General features: G+C 43.0%; 1 protein-coding gene across 2 annotated transcripts; it reads left to right on the top strand.

Annotated features, from left to right (window-relative positions):
- Positions 1 to 4,177: 4,177 nt before the first annotated feature.
- On the top strand, positions 4,178 to 14,445 carry LOC133380719 (E3 ubiquitin-protein ligase Topors-like). 2 transcript variants are annotated; one of them, XM_061618687.1, is made up of 2 exons: positions 4,178 to 4,243; positions 11,765 to 14,445. In XM_061618687.1, exon 2 carries the CDS (start codon positions 11,768 to 11,770, stop codon positions 13,961 to 13,963), a length of 2,196 nt encoding a protein of 731 aa, XP_061474671.1. In that variant the 5' UTR covers positions 4,178 to 4,243; positions 11,765 to 11,767; the 3' UTR covers positions 13,964 to 14,445. The 2 variants fall into 2 exon arrangements, with proteins under 2 accessions (XP_061474671.1, XP_061474583.1); XM_061618599.1 differs by having other exon boundaries at positions 4,190 to 4,582.
- Positions 14,446 to 17,164: the final 2,719 nt, after the last annotated feature.

Here is a 17,164-nt window from a genome sequence, read left to right as displayed (position 1 = left end):
CACCTAGGTGAACCAGAGTTACCGTGCTGCTGAGTGTTGGCTTTGTCTCTTTCCAAATTCATGGTTCTTTTATAGGTCTGCCAAAATGTTCCATGTTGCAAACTGAAGTCAGAAAGCTGGGCCCCTTCTGATCTAGTGTGTGCAATTGTTTCTAAGAATCCAGGGTGCGGTCAACTGTTTTACAGTGGTTCTGATCCTATTTCCAGGGTCGTTTTCAGAGAATAGCATTGTGTGATTGTCTTTTAGCCCTCTGGCAGTTGTGCTGTGGGGTGCTGCAGGGTACCATCTTGTCCTCCATGCTATTTAACAGTGATATGAAGCCCTTGGGAGGGTCATCAGGAGATTTGGGCAAGGTGTATGCTGATGATACCCAGCACAATTTCTCTTTAACATCTGAATTGGGAGAGGCCATGCAAGCCCTTGACTGGTGCCTGGACTCAGTGGTGGGCTGGATGAGGGCCACTAAACTTAGTCTGAGTCCTAGCAAGACAGAGGCGCTATAGGTTGGTGGTTTCAAAGTTCAGATAATTGGCCATTTGCTTTATTTGGATGGGGTCATACTCTCACTGAAAGAGCAGGTTCGTAGTCTGGGGTGCTCCTGGATCCATCCTTGTCACTAGAGGCCCAGGTGACCTCAGTGGCTAGGAGTGTCTTTTACCAGCTTCGTCTGGTAAGACAGCTTCAGCCATTTCTGTACTGGGATAGCCTGACCACTGTTATCTACTGGTTGGATTACTGTAATGTGCTCTATGTGGGGCTACCCTTGAGGTTGGTCCGGAAGCTGCAGCTGGTGCAAAATGTGGCAGTGCACCTGCTCACAGAGGCCCTACTTCAAGTTTCTCTAAGTGAGATGGGTAACTCTCAAAGAGAGGGTCTTCTCAGCCGTCATTCCCGGCTATGGAAGTACCTCCCTGAAGATGCTCAGCAGGAGCCTTCTCTATGGTCTTTTTGGCCCCAGCTGAATATTTTTTCTTCATCCAGGATTTTTAATTGCTGTCTCAGTTGTAATGGGGTTTTTTTTTGTCGTCTTTTGTTCTTTGTTGATTTTAATAATTTAGATATTTTATTTTTAACACTGTTTTGCTTGTGAGACACCCATAATAGAATTAATAGAAATTAATAGAATCAATAGAAATTTTATTAAAGTGAAATTTAAGTAAATCATTATCATCCATCATTGTCATTGTCGGTTATGGTGGAAGTAGAAGACAAATGTGAGCAAATATTTCATAGTTGAAAGACTACCTTCTTTGTATATGAACCTATTGAGACATCCCTCAAAGGTCCTGTCCACATACTTACTCCATCTCATTTATGGTGGGTGGCTGCATAGCATAGGGTCTTTTTAGTTGTGATACCAACATTGCAGAATTACCTCTCCAGGGGTATTCTCCTCACTCCCCCCCTGGTGTCTGTTGGAAAGCTAGTCAAGACTGTTCTTTCAAAAAGCCTTTGAAGTCAGACAGACATTTGATACAAAACTTCTATTAATCCTGCTATAAAATGGTTTTGCTGCTGCTTTGATAAACTATTGCTTTAGGATGTGGCCTTTATATTTTGAATTTAATTTTAGGATTCTTTGCTGCTGAGCATTTTTTTAAAAAAATGAAATACATGTCACAGATGTTCTAATGAATCAGGGACAGAGAACCTGTGGTCCTTGAGATGTTGTTGAACTACAGTTTCAGTACAGTTCTTGGACCGTTATGGGCCATGATGGCTGGGGCTGTTGGAAGCTGGAGTCTAGCAACGTCTGAAGAGCCACAGGTTCTCCACTCCTGCAAGAAATATTGTTAATAAAGAATAATTGCCATTAAACACAGGTTCATTTCAGTTGGGCTATGCGGACTTAATTATTCAAAACAAAGAGGCTTGAATTCCAGGCACAAGCAGCAAGGAGAGAAATGGGCAGAATCATTGATGAGAGCAGAGAGGATCAGGACACCTGAAAGTGCTAGAGTTGGCCCCCATCTGCATTATACATTTAAAGCAATATCATAACACTTTAAAAAGTCATGGCTTCTCCCAAAGAATCCTGGGTAGTGTAGTTTGTTAAGGGTTCTGAGAGTTGTTAGGAGACCTCTATTCCCCTCACAGAGCTAACTTCCCAGAGTTCCCTGGGAAGTAGGGTTGCCAGGTCGGAACCATCCCAAAACCTGAGATGTCATGGGGGCGGGCCCTAGTGATGTCATATGGTGGCTCCTAGTGAGTTGGATGTGCTTTAAATGTATTGTATGGATCTGCATTACTTCTTGTTGTGAGCTGCCTTGGTTTCCTCTGGAAGCTAACAAATGGGACCTCAGTACAAAACAAAAAAATTAAAATTAAAATATGGATGGAATACACCAGGTATGGGGAGCCTTAGGACTTCCAGGTATGGTTCTGATCCTGGGGAGTTGCAATTCAGAACCATCCAGAAGGTCTAAAACACACACACACACACTTTTTTTAAAAAATAGAAATAAAAGAATATAAGGTTGTCAGAGGTAAACTTACCAGAACCAAACCTACAAAAATTTAAAATGAATTTATACACCTACACACCTGATCTTTCTACAATGAGCACACACAAAACTACTTTAAAAAACAACAATCAAGAAATACTTAAAGCTCTCTTATTACTTAGCCTGGGATAAAAGAGAGGAGTTTCTGGCAGAGATTAGGGACTATTTAAATCTTTGACCCACCCCTTGAACATGTAAACGATTCAATAGCTGAAGTCAAAGCTTATGACTAAACTACAATCCAATACACACTTGAAAATGGAAATGGACTGCCTTCAAGTCAATTCCTACTTATGGCGAACCTATGAATAGGGTTTTCATGGTAAGCGGTATTCAGAGGGGGTTTACCATTGCCTTCCTCTGATGCTGAGAGGCAGAGACTGGCCCAAGGTCACCCAGTGAGCTTCATCGCTGTGTGGAGATTCAAACCCTGGTCTCCCAGGTCATAGTCCAACACCTTAACCACTACACCACACTGTCTCTCAATACACACTTACCTGGGAGTAAGTCCCATTGAACCCAATGGAGCTTACTTCTGAGTAGACATGTATTGGATTGCAGCCTAATCCAGGTTCATGCCAATAGTGCTTCAGTAGTAAGGGTAAAGCCAGCTTTTTGAGTGTCTACAAAGACCTGAAACACATTTTTCCCAAAATGCAAATTGCATACACAAATGAAAATAAACACAGTATATTTTAGGTAACTTAACAGTGATCTGAGTGCCAAAACAGATGCGACATCAACTGTACAAATAAGTTTAAATGAGTAGTTTAAATGAGCCAAAGCAAGGATTGCAGGCTTAGTCCATATAATTGTTTTAAATTAATCGGTTGTAAAGCAAACCAAGCCAGACTTAAACTCTGATTCTCAGCTCTTTTGCTGGCTTTCTTTCTTTCTTTCTTTCTTTCTTTCTTCTAGCAGGCGTAGGTGAGGCAAAGCGAGAGGCTGCAAATGCAGAGCAGCTTGCGAGCAGGGGGGATGCCACCTGCCCGTGCCCAGCCCCAGCCGCATCCTGTCAGTCACCTGGCCGCCACCACCGCCCCCTGGCTGCATGGCCTGCTGCCACCCTCCAGCCCTGCTGCTGCTGCTGCCCAGGGTGAGCCCTGTATGGCACAGCCACCTGCCTGCATGCATGCTGCCCAGGTGATCTTCCGCCTGCTGCTGCAGCTGTGCACTGTTTCTTGTTTGAGGGAGTCCCCGGCGGCAAGGTGGGACCAGAGAGGGAGGAAGGGATGTGGCCACAGCGGCTGGTTGCTGAGTGAGTGAGTGAGCATGTAAACAAGCAGGTGGGAGGGAGGGAGGTGAGGCAGCAGCCTGCCCAGACCCTTCCCAGCAAGCAGAGAGCAAGGATGGCTCCCCTTTGGCATATACGTGAAGTACACATGTGTGGCTGGGCAGGAGCCTGGAAAACCAGAGATCCAGGTATTTTGGGGTGACCGGAGACCGGAGAAGGCCCCCAGATGTCAGAGTCTCCAGCTGAAAACTGGAAATCTGGTATCCCTACTGGGAAGAGTGATTTACTGTTAAACCAATCTGGAAACTGTAGCTCTGTGAGGGGAATATGAGCCTCCTAACAAGTCTCAGCACCCTTAACAAACTACACTTCCCAGGATTCTTTGGGGAAACTGTGACTTTTTAAAGTGGCGTGGGGCCCTGGAGGAACTAAGGTCATAGGCCTGGGTATAACTGGTAGTAGGCTAGAAAAACAGAATGGAACAAAGCCACACTGAGCTTTAAAGGTAAAAACAAGGAGTTTGTAGTGGACCTGGGAAGGGAAGCCAATGAAAGGATTGGAGCTTAGAGGTCACATGCTTGAGTAAGATTTGGCGTTGCCAGGAAGTATGATTGGTGGGAAACTGTGAGGAGACCCTCACACCATTCCCTGCCAGCCACACTTCCTGGAATGCCTTTGGAGTAATGCAATGTGACATGATGTGATGTTGTGCCCAAGACATTCCAGGAAGAGCAGCTGGCTGGAAGCTGCATAGAGAGCCTCGTGCGTCTGTTCTGTTTAAAAAACAGTTAGAAAAGCAAGGAAAAAATGGAAAACGCTCGGCTACCTCATAATCTTAAATAAGGTAAGCAGCAACCCATATTCAAAAATGTCAGAGAATTTTTGTCCCCCTCCCTTTTTTTCAGGATAGTTTTGTTTAACCCTCATCCATCCAATGATTGGTCAAAAAGGAAATATTCAAAAAAATAACTTTAGCATTAGAGCAGTGATAGAGGCAAGTGATTTGCAAGTTATGCCTGAAATCTATGCTTTAACTTATTTTTTGCCACCAAAGTGGGTCACTTTGACCTACATTGCAACCAAAATCCAGAAATATCATTTTAGGGAGAAATAATATTTGCATACCTCAAGCATCATTATTCATTAGAGTTACAAGGACTGCTCCCAAATAAAGATGGCAGCTTTGAAATTTAGTTGGATGGCTGCATTTGTTAGACTTATTTATTACAAGTGAAATCAGGTGGATCAGGAACATCCATCATAGCTGAAGCAGGAATAGTCGATTGAAGGCACATTTGGAAAGAATTTTGCTTGTCTCTGAGAGTCAGCACGTTAAAGCAGCAATCACTTTCACCAAATACAAACAGGGTGTCCAGTTTGGTTAAACCCAGTGACAAGCTTTGGAGTTTTCAGACCTAGGAGCAAAAGACTGCCACTTGCTTTCAAGATAGCCTCCCAATATAAGTCAGATGAACGTTACTGGAGGCTGGCTTCTTTCCCATGCTATCCTGTAACACTGGAAGGCTAAGATCAAATGGGAGGCGCCCATGTCACAGCGTTTTCCCACATCAGCATCACCTTTCCTGGGGATTGAAGCAACATGGGGATAGACAGGAGCTACAATACAATGTAGACTGTTCACATATGATCTCAGACTTCTAGCATTCGCAGTAGCAGATGGCATGGTGGTGCTCAGCTGAACTCCTGACAGCTGAGATGCTACTGCTTACCAGGAAGAAGAAGGGAGGGGCAAGGCAGTGAGAAGGTCAGTGTGGTGCAAATGCACTGGCATGAATGTTGGATTGGCTCCACCCATACGTTTTCTACAGCACTGACCTCCCCACCCGTCCCCGCACCCTCCGGGTAAGTGACTCAGCTGTCACGGGAGGCTGGCTGGCCACCATGTTGTCCACTACTGAACATTGTTGCATGGCATGGGGTGGAGTCAGAAGCTGCCACGCTAAAGGTCAGATAATCAGGGGCCCCAATAGCTATGACTGCAATCCTGCTCACAGTGAAGCTGTTTAACGCCCACCAATTTCATTGGGTACTCATGCCCCCTATTGTGCAGGACGGCTACCTCTGCCGATGACAGTAGCAAATGTGGTGCCTTCCAGATGTCGCTGTACCGCAACTCCCATCAGCCCCAGCCATAACAACTCAGGGTGATACAACAGATATTTACATTAATGCTTTCCTCATATTAGCTACATACTAGATGTGCTTTAAGCAGTAGGGGTTTGGAAGAACATTAGTCTTCCATTCCCATGCCAAAAGAATTAGCTTTGTTATGCCATTACTAATAAGGTTTCCAAGGAACCCCAGCTTCAAGGCATGTAGCCAGTCTGTCCTCCTGGAACACAGCATGAGTTGCTTGCATTTTCATTCATTTTTATCTCATGTAACAATAGCAAACATTTTGACAGAACAATAACAGTGCACAGTTTTCTTCCAGAGTGGTGAAACAAACTGTGTTAGTGCCTGATTAGACTTCAGCACTGGCAGCACAATTATTGTCCATAATAAATTGCAATCCTTGCGGTAGCCCCAGGGCTTCATGAAGTGGCATGGCCACCAGTAGTTTCTCACTGCCGTTTGGCTTCCCCACTGGCAAAGGCCAGTAGAATTGTGCAGGGTTGTGCAAAGGACACCTGCATTCCATCCACCCCTCACCCCAGCATGGCTGGAAGGACCATAGCTCAGTGGCTGAGCATCTTCCTTGCATGCAGAAAGCCCCAGGTTCAATCCCTGGCATCTCCAGGTAGGTCTGGGAGAGACCCCTGCTTGAAACCCTGGAGAGCCACTGCCAGTCAGTGTAGGCAACACTGAGCTGCAAGGACCAATGGTCTGACACACTAAAAGACAACTTCTTAGGTTCCTAGAGTGGATTAGGGTTTTGAATTGCTCTGCCTGCGAACAGTTTAACAGATACGAACAATCAAGAACTGCATATAATCCTTTGCTTTAAGAACAATTCTAGTGGTTCAGTACATTAAGAACTGCATATCTGGATTAAACAAAAAATCCATCTAGACCAACTTTCTCATTTCACAGAGGCCAGGCAGATGCTGCTCACAAGCAAAGCATGAAGAAAAACAACCTTCCCCGGTTGCCTGTGGTCAATACTTGTTCAAAGGTGTACTGCCTCTGAACATGGAAGCGCCATTATGAAGTGCATGAATGCTCTTTTAGGGCAAAGAACAAAAATGAAGTCTTTATAATTACTCAGAAGAATGTTAGCTGACAAACGGTATGCTCTGTTTGACAGTTACAAAGAGCTACAGTATGCGGAAGAGCAGCGATTTAACGCTAGAACTCCAGAATGCTATTGGTCACACACACACACACCTCGGAATCAGTGTGTTTTCTATAACTGGTTGTGAGCACATATAAACACACCAGAGCCTTTATAAATGCCTGTTAAAGTATACAAGGTATTGTGTCAGAAAAAGGTTCCCCACAACGTGAGGAATTGAAAGGGGGGGGGAAGGATCATGCAACAAAACAAGGACTCTTTTGTGTCTGCATAGTGAGGTCACAGCTAGAACATCGGGATGGTTCTGTTTACTCACCTTGAATTTTGTCTCTATGGGAAAGACAACCATCAGCTGAAACCAATACTCTATTTTGAAGCAGTAACTTGGCAGAGGCGAGCAAAAGTGAGCTCTGGATGGGTGATTGTGGGGGTGGGGTGGAAGGCAGGGGTGTTGAAGCAGGGATAGAGGGGAGGGGAAGAAGTACAACTTCTACTTGCTTAGCGCAAAGCAGCTTTCCTCCACTGAATCCCCTACAGAATTGGGTGGACTACAACTCCCACCATCCCTGAGCTTGGCCATGTTGGCTGGAGAAGTGGGGAGCTGCCTTACCACTGGGTAGAATGAAGCAGTCACCTCAGGCAGCAGATGCTAGGAGATGGGGACGGGGAGTAGCAGCAAGATGGAGGACAGAGCTGTGTATGCTATGTGGTCTACTCTGTGCTCCTACCCCAAAATATATAGGGCTAGCCCTGAGAGGAACTACTATTGTTAGGCCATATTCAACTAATGTGTGGTAGCGGAAACCAGCGCAAGGATTCCCATTAGCACAATGAGACTTCTCCTCTCTCTTCCCCCAAGGCACCCCCTTGTCCCTTCTCCATATCTGTTTCAGAGGGTTGGGAGAACCCCCCAAACAGTGCTGATGGAATGATATAACCGTATAATAATAAAAACAATAATATAAAAAGGGATGACACCAAAACCAGCAGCTCCATGCTACGTTTTCCCCAACTTACTTTGTGTCTTAACTTCATTATGCTATGTATTACTTCACCAGTGACAATCAAAGCTGTAGAATGGGATGAAAATGCTCAGTCTAATGACATCAAGTAAGCCGAACTAGACATTACCAAATGGAGGGGGCTGTCATTTTTCTAGCCTACAAATCCCTCCTACCAAAGCACAGATTCATGTCTGGGTTAATGTCAAGGATTTATTCCTTCCTATGCTAAACTTTGGACCCAATGCTAAACACAGTTTACTTAGAAGTAAGTTCCCACAAAAGTTCCTGGGTCTGTATGCAACTAAATTATACTTGGAGCAGACTCATTGAAATCTATGGACCTAAGCTATTAATGGACATGATGACTAACATTAAATTAATGTTCAATGTATCCACACTGAGTAAGACAAACACTAGATACAGCACTGGTAAATCTGTTTTTAGAATTGTTAACATAAGGGGTTGTATTCAGAGTAGCACTAAGTCAAACGTTCCATCAGCACAAAGATTTTTCCTTGAGCAACAGAAAGTTCTTCCACTGTCCTCCCCACACACATACCCCAAATATGTTCTGGGGGTTCCCCCAACCCTCTTGAGCAGATTCAGAGATGATATGGGGCATGCATAGGGAGGAGGGGAGAAATCCTTTTGCACTAAATGAAATCCTTCTGCTAGTGCAAGGATTTAGTTGAATACAGCCCATGCATTCCAAAAGGCCGATTCATCACTTAAAAAAAAAAAAAAACATTGAAATTTTAACATGGTCAGTTTTTACTATTAGAGGACCACTCTAGTCCAGGCATCCTTTTTATTGCACGTTCATTATTATTTGTGCTCACAATATGATGGGGCAGTCACATGTAATCCCACTTTCAATACTGTTTGGCCTGCAAACGTTTTGAGACAGTTGTACTGCTTCATTTCCAGTCAGTGCATATCCTGTAACGTCCTGCTCAAATCCCTTAACTTTTCATGCCAAAAATGTTCTTGTTTAGTTTTGTTCCACTTTTATTGCACTACAGCCCCTCTGGACAGCAATAATGTGTTAGCACTGGGGCAGCATTGCAGAACAAACTAAAGCAGAATAAATCCACCACTAATGCACCACTATTGTGTCAAGAACATGTTGCAGGATACACCAAAAATAAAACACCAGTCTGGACTCTGGAGGGACCCCTAGCTTGATCATTCTCCTATTTTGGGGGTTTAAAGTATATGCAAAATTTTGTATTTGGGTGTGTGAGTCATTTTACCTGATTTAGTACACTAGCTCATCTTAGTTAGTGGCATGGCCCTTCAGTGGATGCCAAAGATGATTTAAAATTCATGCTAATGCAACAGAATCCCAAAGAACAATTACAGAGGTGAAGGAAATTATGACAGTGCACATCAATTGATGATGATGAGGGTAATGATGATTATGATAAAAACTGTGATATTTAAATTAGATTTTGGTTCCTTCTAAAACTTGGAATCTCAAACCATTTTCTAAAAAAGAAAGCACTTTTTGATTTTATATGGAATTTTCTATTAATTATTTTTATTTGAAAGATGAATATATGCTATTCATAAACATTTCATAGTGGTGAGTTCTGAATTTCAAAATTGATCTATGTGTGTAGATTTCACATCAAATATCCTTGAACAGCCTGTTTTTTTGTTTTTTTTAAAAAGCTAAACTCTAGGCTCTAGTCAACCAGTTGTTTGCAGGGAAGGAAGTTTGGAGGGAACTCAGTCTACCCCTTTGCTCTCCCTCCTGAACTTGCTGGAATTTGTTTTTTGGGGGGGGTTAGACAACGTCCCTGTGTGCAGTGCTGACTGCTCAATCAGAGAGTGGAACTACACATGCCAAAGTTTCCCAGCAGTTCCTCCTCCAGCTAGGAATACACTTGTGGGAGTATAACCCTGTACCCCCATCTAGATTGGAGCACCCCTAATTAAAACATATACATTTTTTATAGAAAACAACAACACTTCCCCTCTGATCTCCAACAAGCACCAACACGGATCATATTTCAGCACCTTTCTGTACCCAGGTCTTTTCTGGTGTTTAATTCCAGTGTGGTTGTTAGCAAAGGTAACAATGAAAAATGTCTATACTACCAACTTTCAGGGGAAAATATCATAGTAGTAAATGGCATAAAATCAACAATAACATTACATTAATAAACCAAATACAAAATACATCACAAATCAGCAAATCAGTTTAATGCAACAATATAGCTGCATCACCTCTTAGGAAAGCCCAGGTGAACCGATGAGCTTTAAGCAAGTGCCCAAATGCCAGTGCTGAAGGTGCTTGCCTGATGTTCATTGGCAGCACATTCCAAAGGCCAAGTGCAACCATACTAAGGGCTTATCCACATGGGAGAATTACTTCATACTAAAGACGCTGTTTTTACCTCCTTTTTTATTTGCATCATCCCAGTAAGGGCTCAATGCCAGCTGCAAACATGGTGTTTTCTACTGACTCTGGGGAAGGGTCAATCACACAGTTTCCTAAAGAGCTCACCTTTTAATTTAACATTTTCCCTCCCTCTGGTTACCTGGCAACCCAGCATGCTTAGCTTGTTCAACCTGTAAGTTTCATTTTAAAAAACAACAGCCTGGAAGTGTGGTTATTTGTATTTTTAACTGGTATAATACAGCTGAAACACAAATCTTTGTTTGTGTAGTGTTATGCTTTTGCGCATATGTTAGGGGAAAAAGAAAAATAAGGCACCATTTGCAGCAACATAAACAATACTACCAGAATGGGGAGAGCAGCCGGAAGTTGCTTTTCAGCCTACAGAAAATAAAATGAATGAAGGGAGGAGGAGAGAGAGGGCTTGGAGAGGGGAATGATTAACACACCCACCTAAAAGCATTGGAACAAAGTGTCTGCAAGCAGTAGAGGTATGGATTGAAGACTTTTCCCCTTCCCGTTTTGTATTATCAGAGGATTGGTTTAGTACGGATTTACAGGGGGGAAACTTTGTGATAGCTTCTGTTTGCTGCTATTGTCATGTGAGCCATGCAAATTAAAAGGAGACGCGAGTGGCACCAAACACACACTAAACCACCATGTAGTTGAGTCCTAAAAGTCCAATATCTACATAGACATAAAATGAACCTTGGGAGTGTAGGGCATCACTAACACTGTCTCTCCCAATGTTCAAAGGGACCACTCAGGAGTATGAAAGGTAAGGCATTCCCGGAGGTAATCTGGTTCCAAGTTGTTCAAGACCTTAAACGTAGTCTGGTAGCATACTGGCAGCCAGTGCAGCTCTTCCAGCACAGGTGTTATATGCTTTCAATAGGGCACCCCCTTCAACAGCCTTGTTGTGGCATTCTGCACTAGCTGCAGCTTCTGGACCAACCTTAAGGGAAGCCCCAAATAGAGCACATTGCAGAAATCCAGCTGGGAGGTTGCCAGTGCCTGGACTAACATAGCTAAGGTATCCTGTTCCAGAAATGGTCTACTTGGCTTTAATTTGGTCCCTACTTGGCTTTTCAGCTGCACTTTATTTATTCGTATTATGATTTCATTGTTTTTAATGTATTTCTATACACCACCTCAAAACCTATTGTAGTAGGTGGAATATAAATATTTTTATAAATAAATACAATTAATTATTCACCTTTTTAATCATTTTATTGATCTAGCCCAGGTTATCCTTAAATCCAGGTTCCAACCATATTATGGAACAAATGTATTGCTGCTATTGTACAAGGGGAAGAATGTGTTCTGCTGGCTAAGCTAAGTGTTCTGTGTGCTTTTTTTCAGATCATGAGACCCCGGCATAAGGAATTTAAACCAAGGACCGGCTTGAGATCCTCAAGTAGAGGCTCTTTAGTTAAGACAATGCCAACAGATACAGCCAACAACTCAAAATGTGCCATCTGCTTGGAAAGAATCCAAGATACAACTTACTTGAACCCTTGTAATCACAGGTTCTGCTTTGACTGTATCCAGAAGTGGTCCAGAAAGAAAGTGATATGCCCACTGTGTAAGCAGCATTTCCATTCATTCTTCCACACCGTAAGCACAAAAGGTACATTTTGTGAGTATGTCCTGCCTTCGAATGGTGACTGCTTTTCTCACTATGGAAGCAGGGATGGCCACACAACAGTTTCTACTGAAAGACTTGCATCACCACCTGACAATGGCATACTGTTTGATGAAATTAAGGGAACACTATCTCAAAGAGAGAAGGATGTTTATCAGCTCATGAGACAGTTTGCAGTAACAAAGAGCCCTGCTAATGTAGAAGTAATCAGTCTTGGGAAATTTAAAGCCCAAGCTGTAATTCAGTTCAGGAGGGGTCTATACCATGCTGGAATCCATGTCCAAAATGCTCAAAATCCAGATTTCAACCAAATTGCTTCAGCAGAATTTTTCAGCAGAAATCCTACTTGCTTTGACCGATTGATCCCATGGTTGAAACGAGAATTAAAAGTCTTGTGTGGTAATCAGAGACCGCTGATTCATACCTTACAGAACTTCATCCTCAATAATATGACTCAGCATGACCTGCAGAGCAAGGAGTTTGAGGTTCTGTTATGGCCCCACTTGCGCCACTTCAGCGCTCACTTCTTGCATGAGTTCATCAGTTTTGTGCAGTCTCCCTTCAATTTGAAGAAGTATGACTGGAACGCCTCATATGTGTGTCCTGCTCTCATGAGGCAAGATTCCAATTCTTCTGCTTTTCCTGCATCTTCAGGTGATGAGCCCTCCCAACTTCCTGATAATGATCAGACATCCCAAGCCGATAGAAATTTAGACACCGGAAATATGGGATGCTTGCACTCTACTTCACAGAAGGATCCAACTGATGTGTTCACTGCAGCAGATAGTACAGGCAACACTAAGAACGAAGGGCATAATTTGGAAGACTTGTCCAATAGTGATACTGAAAAAGGAAGACACACGCCAGACAACTTTATGAAAAACAAGCTGGATATGGTACAACTAGATAAAAAAACACAACCAGTTGGATCACTCTCTCATCCCCGGTTACTTCGATGCAAGAAGGAAAATGATGGCAAGCGGGAATTGCATCCTGTTCAGACTCGCAACTCAAATTCAGTTAGGAATTCCCCAAGTGTATTAGGATCTGGGGATTACAGTGCATTTCGTTTTAATCACAGTGAAGTTGCTGACATGGCGACCATGCACAACTCCACAAAAGAAGAAACTACCAAATGGCAAGAACCTGATTTCCCCACAAGTCACCGGAGGAGCTCGTCTTCTGAAAGGCACACAACATTATCTCCAGGCAGAAAGGGTGTCTTTAAAAAGAGCATGTCGAGAGGTATAGAATACAGTTTTGAAGAAGGATATTCTTCCTGCAAAGGAAGACATGGAGGAAGAGGTCAAGCAAGGCATCAGCATGAAGGAAGGCATCATGCAAACTATTCCAGGGACAGGAGACTTAAGAAAGAACAAAGAAAGCCAAAATCTAGACATGTGAGCTTATTACGCAAGAACACTCTGCCATTCAGAAATGAGAACCTTGTGGCAAGAGAGATGAACAAGCCCAAGTCTCAGAATGCAAATCATTTCAGAAAACTAAGGAGCAAAGACTATGATTATTTAAGAAACAGGGTTTCCAGTGAACCAGGCTGGAGATATCTTTACTATAGGCAAGACTGTGAGAGATACAGGTATGAAGATCCGTTGTGCGGTAAGGGTGAACCAACCAGAGTTTACAGTCCAACCTTCTTGGCTAGCTCCAGAGAGAGATCATATTTTCCCCCAGAACATAAAATCTCAATCAATCAGGAAAGTCTGACAAAAGGCTGGTACCATTGTTCAGAGAGATGCAAAAGCACAGGAAGACCTAGAGGTAGATTTGCTGTAGTGGGACAGGAGAGAGGGACTTATGATAAACTTGGTGGGAAGAGGAGGCACAAATTGCATCACATAGAATCTGCACATTCAAGGGGAGGACCGAGGTATCTCCAGAATTATATCAATAGATAAAGCCATCACTGCCAACCTGAGTGCCACACAGAGAGCCCAATGTCAGCTGTGACAGGCAGGTCATTGAAGTAATAGCTGAACATGAAAAATGACAAATACATAAAATAGTGGAAGGCAACAGCCTCATACAAATTGAGGCCACAACAAGAAGCACAAAATGGGGAAGATGCAAAAGATGTGTTTTTACTGTTCAGGTGTGACTTTTTGCCTTATTGGAATAAAATTAAAATCTCACGTGTATGTATGTATGCATGCATGCAGTTCAGTTTCTATTACAATCCTTTGCAGGGTTTGGAGGGGGACAGGTAAAAAAAATGAATAAAACTAATCCACATATAAAAATATCCAATACAATTCATGCCTGCTAATTGTACTCCATCCCTAAGCAGAAAGTGTTTAGGTTCAATCTTTAATTTACCTCTTGAGAAAGAGTGTTCTGCAGTTGTAGTCAGCCTCTAACCCTTTTCAAGTGTTATGCCACACATAAGTAGACCCACAAAAGGTGACCATGGGACCATCACGTCCCCATCACTTCCACCCGCCACACATTGGGGGTGAAAGTCTGAAGTATGGGTCCTGCGGTACATGTGCAGGTTCCTCACATGATTTAGATCCCTGATTGTGCAGGGTTCTAAATCATATGGGGGACACGTGTAGAACAAACTCCCCATATAAATTTTCTCCCCATGGAAAGGAATGGGGCTGGGGATGCGGCAGAGAGGGCAGGGTCAATGAGTGAGGCCCTGTTGTTCCCCTCATGGAATCTGAATTGTGTGAGGTTTTGAATGCCTGGAAAGGCCTACTGCAAATGGTATATCTGAAGTCATTAGCAATGGAGACTAATCTATTTCCTGAAGCCTGTTTTTTTTTTTAAGAACTTATCTGGTCCAGGCAAAAAGTATACACATAGCTTCCTTTACACTTTTCACAGGAGCAGTTCCACTGCTGAAGGGTTAAAACTGTTCATTTTTAAAAAAAAGTCTTGTTTTCTTCAGCTGTTAGATCCACAACAGTGAAAACAGTGGCTATCTGCCCTCTTGACAGAGGACAGCCCCCTATTTGAAGGCATCCTCTATTTCAGGTACGAAGAACTTGCTGAATTACAACTCCAATCGCCCCTTGCCATTGGGCATGCTTGCTGAGATTCAGGGGCATTGTAATTCAGCAACATATGGAGGGCCAAAGTATCCTTTTTGGCAATGCCTAAATGCCCAACCCATCTATTTTGTAGCTTGACATTATACAAATCTGTCAGTTCTGTTGCTTACTAAGGTACCGTTTCTGAGGTATAGAACACCTCACCCACAAGTAAATAAATGACAGCAGTTGTCATCTGACTTAGGATTCTCAGGCAATGTACATAGTCCTGATAAACAGAAAGTTGAATTCCTTTTCTGTTGATGGAGAAATGAAATTGAGGGCTATAGACACACATTCTAGCATGCACTAAAAAGGACTCCTTTTAGGGTAGGGTAGGGAATTTAGGGTAGGGAAAATGGGTGACTAAAAGCTGCGTGGTAGCGACTTACAAGCTACAAAAGAGCATACAAACACACTGTCAAAGCAAACCGAGGGTCCATCTAACCCAGAAGGGGGAATCTTTTTCAGCCCAAGAGCCATATTCTGAGCAACCTTTCATGGGCCACATGCCAATGGTGAGCAGATCCAGAGGCAAAAGTGGCTGATACAAATGTAAATTTTACCTTTGAACAGTATGCTAGTTTCTGTGTACAGTCACACATCCCTCTTCATCCAGGCAAGGAAGAGGGTTTATCAGAGTTCAAGTGCCAGTGAGGGGTAGGGATGGAAAGATCTGTCAGTTTCAGTTTTCACATTTTCTCATTTTTTCAGTTGGAAATGCAGTTCTTCAAATTTCTGCAGCATTTGTGTTTTTTAAAAAAACATGCAAATTCTTCAGCATTTTAGTGTGAATTTCAATAAACACATATTTGCAGAGCTTGGAAAAGTTACTTTTTTGAACTACAACTCCCATCAGCCCCAGCCAGCATGGCCACTGGATTGGGCTGATGGGAGTTGTAGTTCAAAAAAATAACTTTTACAAGCTCTGCATATTCGTATGCAGTTTTGACAAAGGTACACATATTCACAAGCAATTTATCCTAATGCAATGCATTTTGGTATGTTATTTTCACTAATATATTCATTTTTATTCAGATGTTCCCCTAACATATGCATTTTTGTAAACATTGTAGGAGAACTGCTTTGCAAAATTCAGAAAAGCATACATTTCAAAGGATGGCTGTGTTTCAGTTCTCGTGTTGTTTCAGATAGTGAATGTGATCGTTTCAGATTTAAATGTGAACTGAATCAAATTTCTCCCTCATCCCTAGTGAGGGGTGTGGCCTGGGGAGTGTTCAGAGGGTTAGACAGAGAGACCTAGAAGGAGATATTTGGCCCCTGAGCCTGAGGCTCCCCATCCTTTACCTTGCCCAACATGCTGTTCCCAGTAGCAGCCAGCAGATGATTTTGGGAAGCTGACAAAGAAAGCATGAGGGTAAGAGCACACCTGTGATGAAAGCACATTTGTTTCCATACACTTATGTTCAGGTTGGTTAGGGTTAATAGAATGTTGAATGTGATTGGCTGGAATGTTTGCAGGGAGGGGGAAGTTAGGGAGTGAGTGAAAGGTTTAAAAAGGGAAAGAAGTGACAGTTGGAGAGTGTTAGAATCATAAAATAGTAGAGTTGGAAGGGGCTTATAAGGCCATTGAGCCCAACCCCTTGCTCAATGCAGAAATCCAAATTAAAGCATAACTGACAGGTGGCTATCCAGCTACCTCTTGAATACCTTCATTTTGGAGAGCCCACCACCTCCCTAGGTAATTGGTTCCATTGTTGTACCACTCTAACAGTTAGGACTCTCTTCTTGATGTTTAGTCGAAATCTGGCTTCCTGTAACTTGAGCCCATTATTCCGTGTCCTGCATTCTGTGACAATCAAGAAGAGACCCCGGGCCTCCTGTCTGTGACAACTTTTCAAGTACTTGAAGAGTGCTATCATATCTCCATTCTTTCTTCTCTTTTCAAGGTTAAATATGCCCAGTTCTTTCAGTCTCTCCTCACAGGGCTTTTTTCCCAGTCCCTGATCATCCTTGTTGCTCTCCTCTGAACCAACTGATGTAAATGCTGCACTCAAGTGGAGAGAGTGGGAACAAGCATGCTAAGCTTTACCCCCTATTCTA

Source organism: Rhineura floridana, chromosome 1 (assembly GCF_030035675.1).
Source record: "Rhineura floridana isolate rRhiFlo1 chromosome 1, rRhiFlo1.hap2, whole genome shotgun sequence".
NCBI classification, from domain to species: Eukaryota; Metazoa; Chordata; class Lepidosauria; order Squamata; family Rhineuridae; genus Rhineura; species Rhineura floridana.
Note: the sequence above shows the minus strand (reverse complement) of the source record. Positions and strands in the feature narration are given on the sequence as shown.

What these genes read in the sequence shown, in the direction of transcription:
- LOC133380719 (XM_061618687.1), top strand. Translation starts at nt 11,768, where the DNA reads ATGAGACCCCGGCATAAGGAATTTAAACCAAGGACCGGCTTGAGATCC.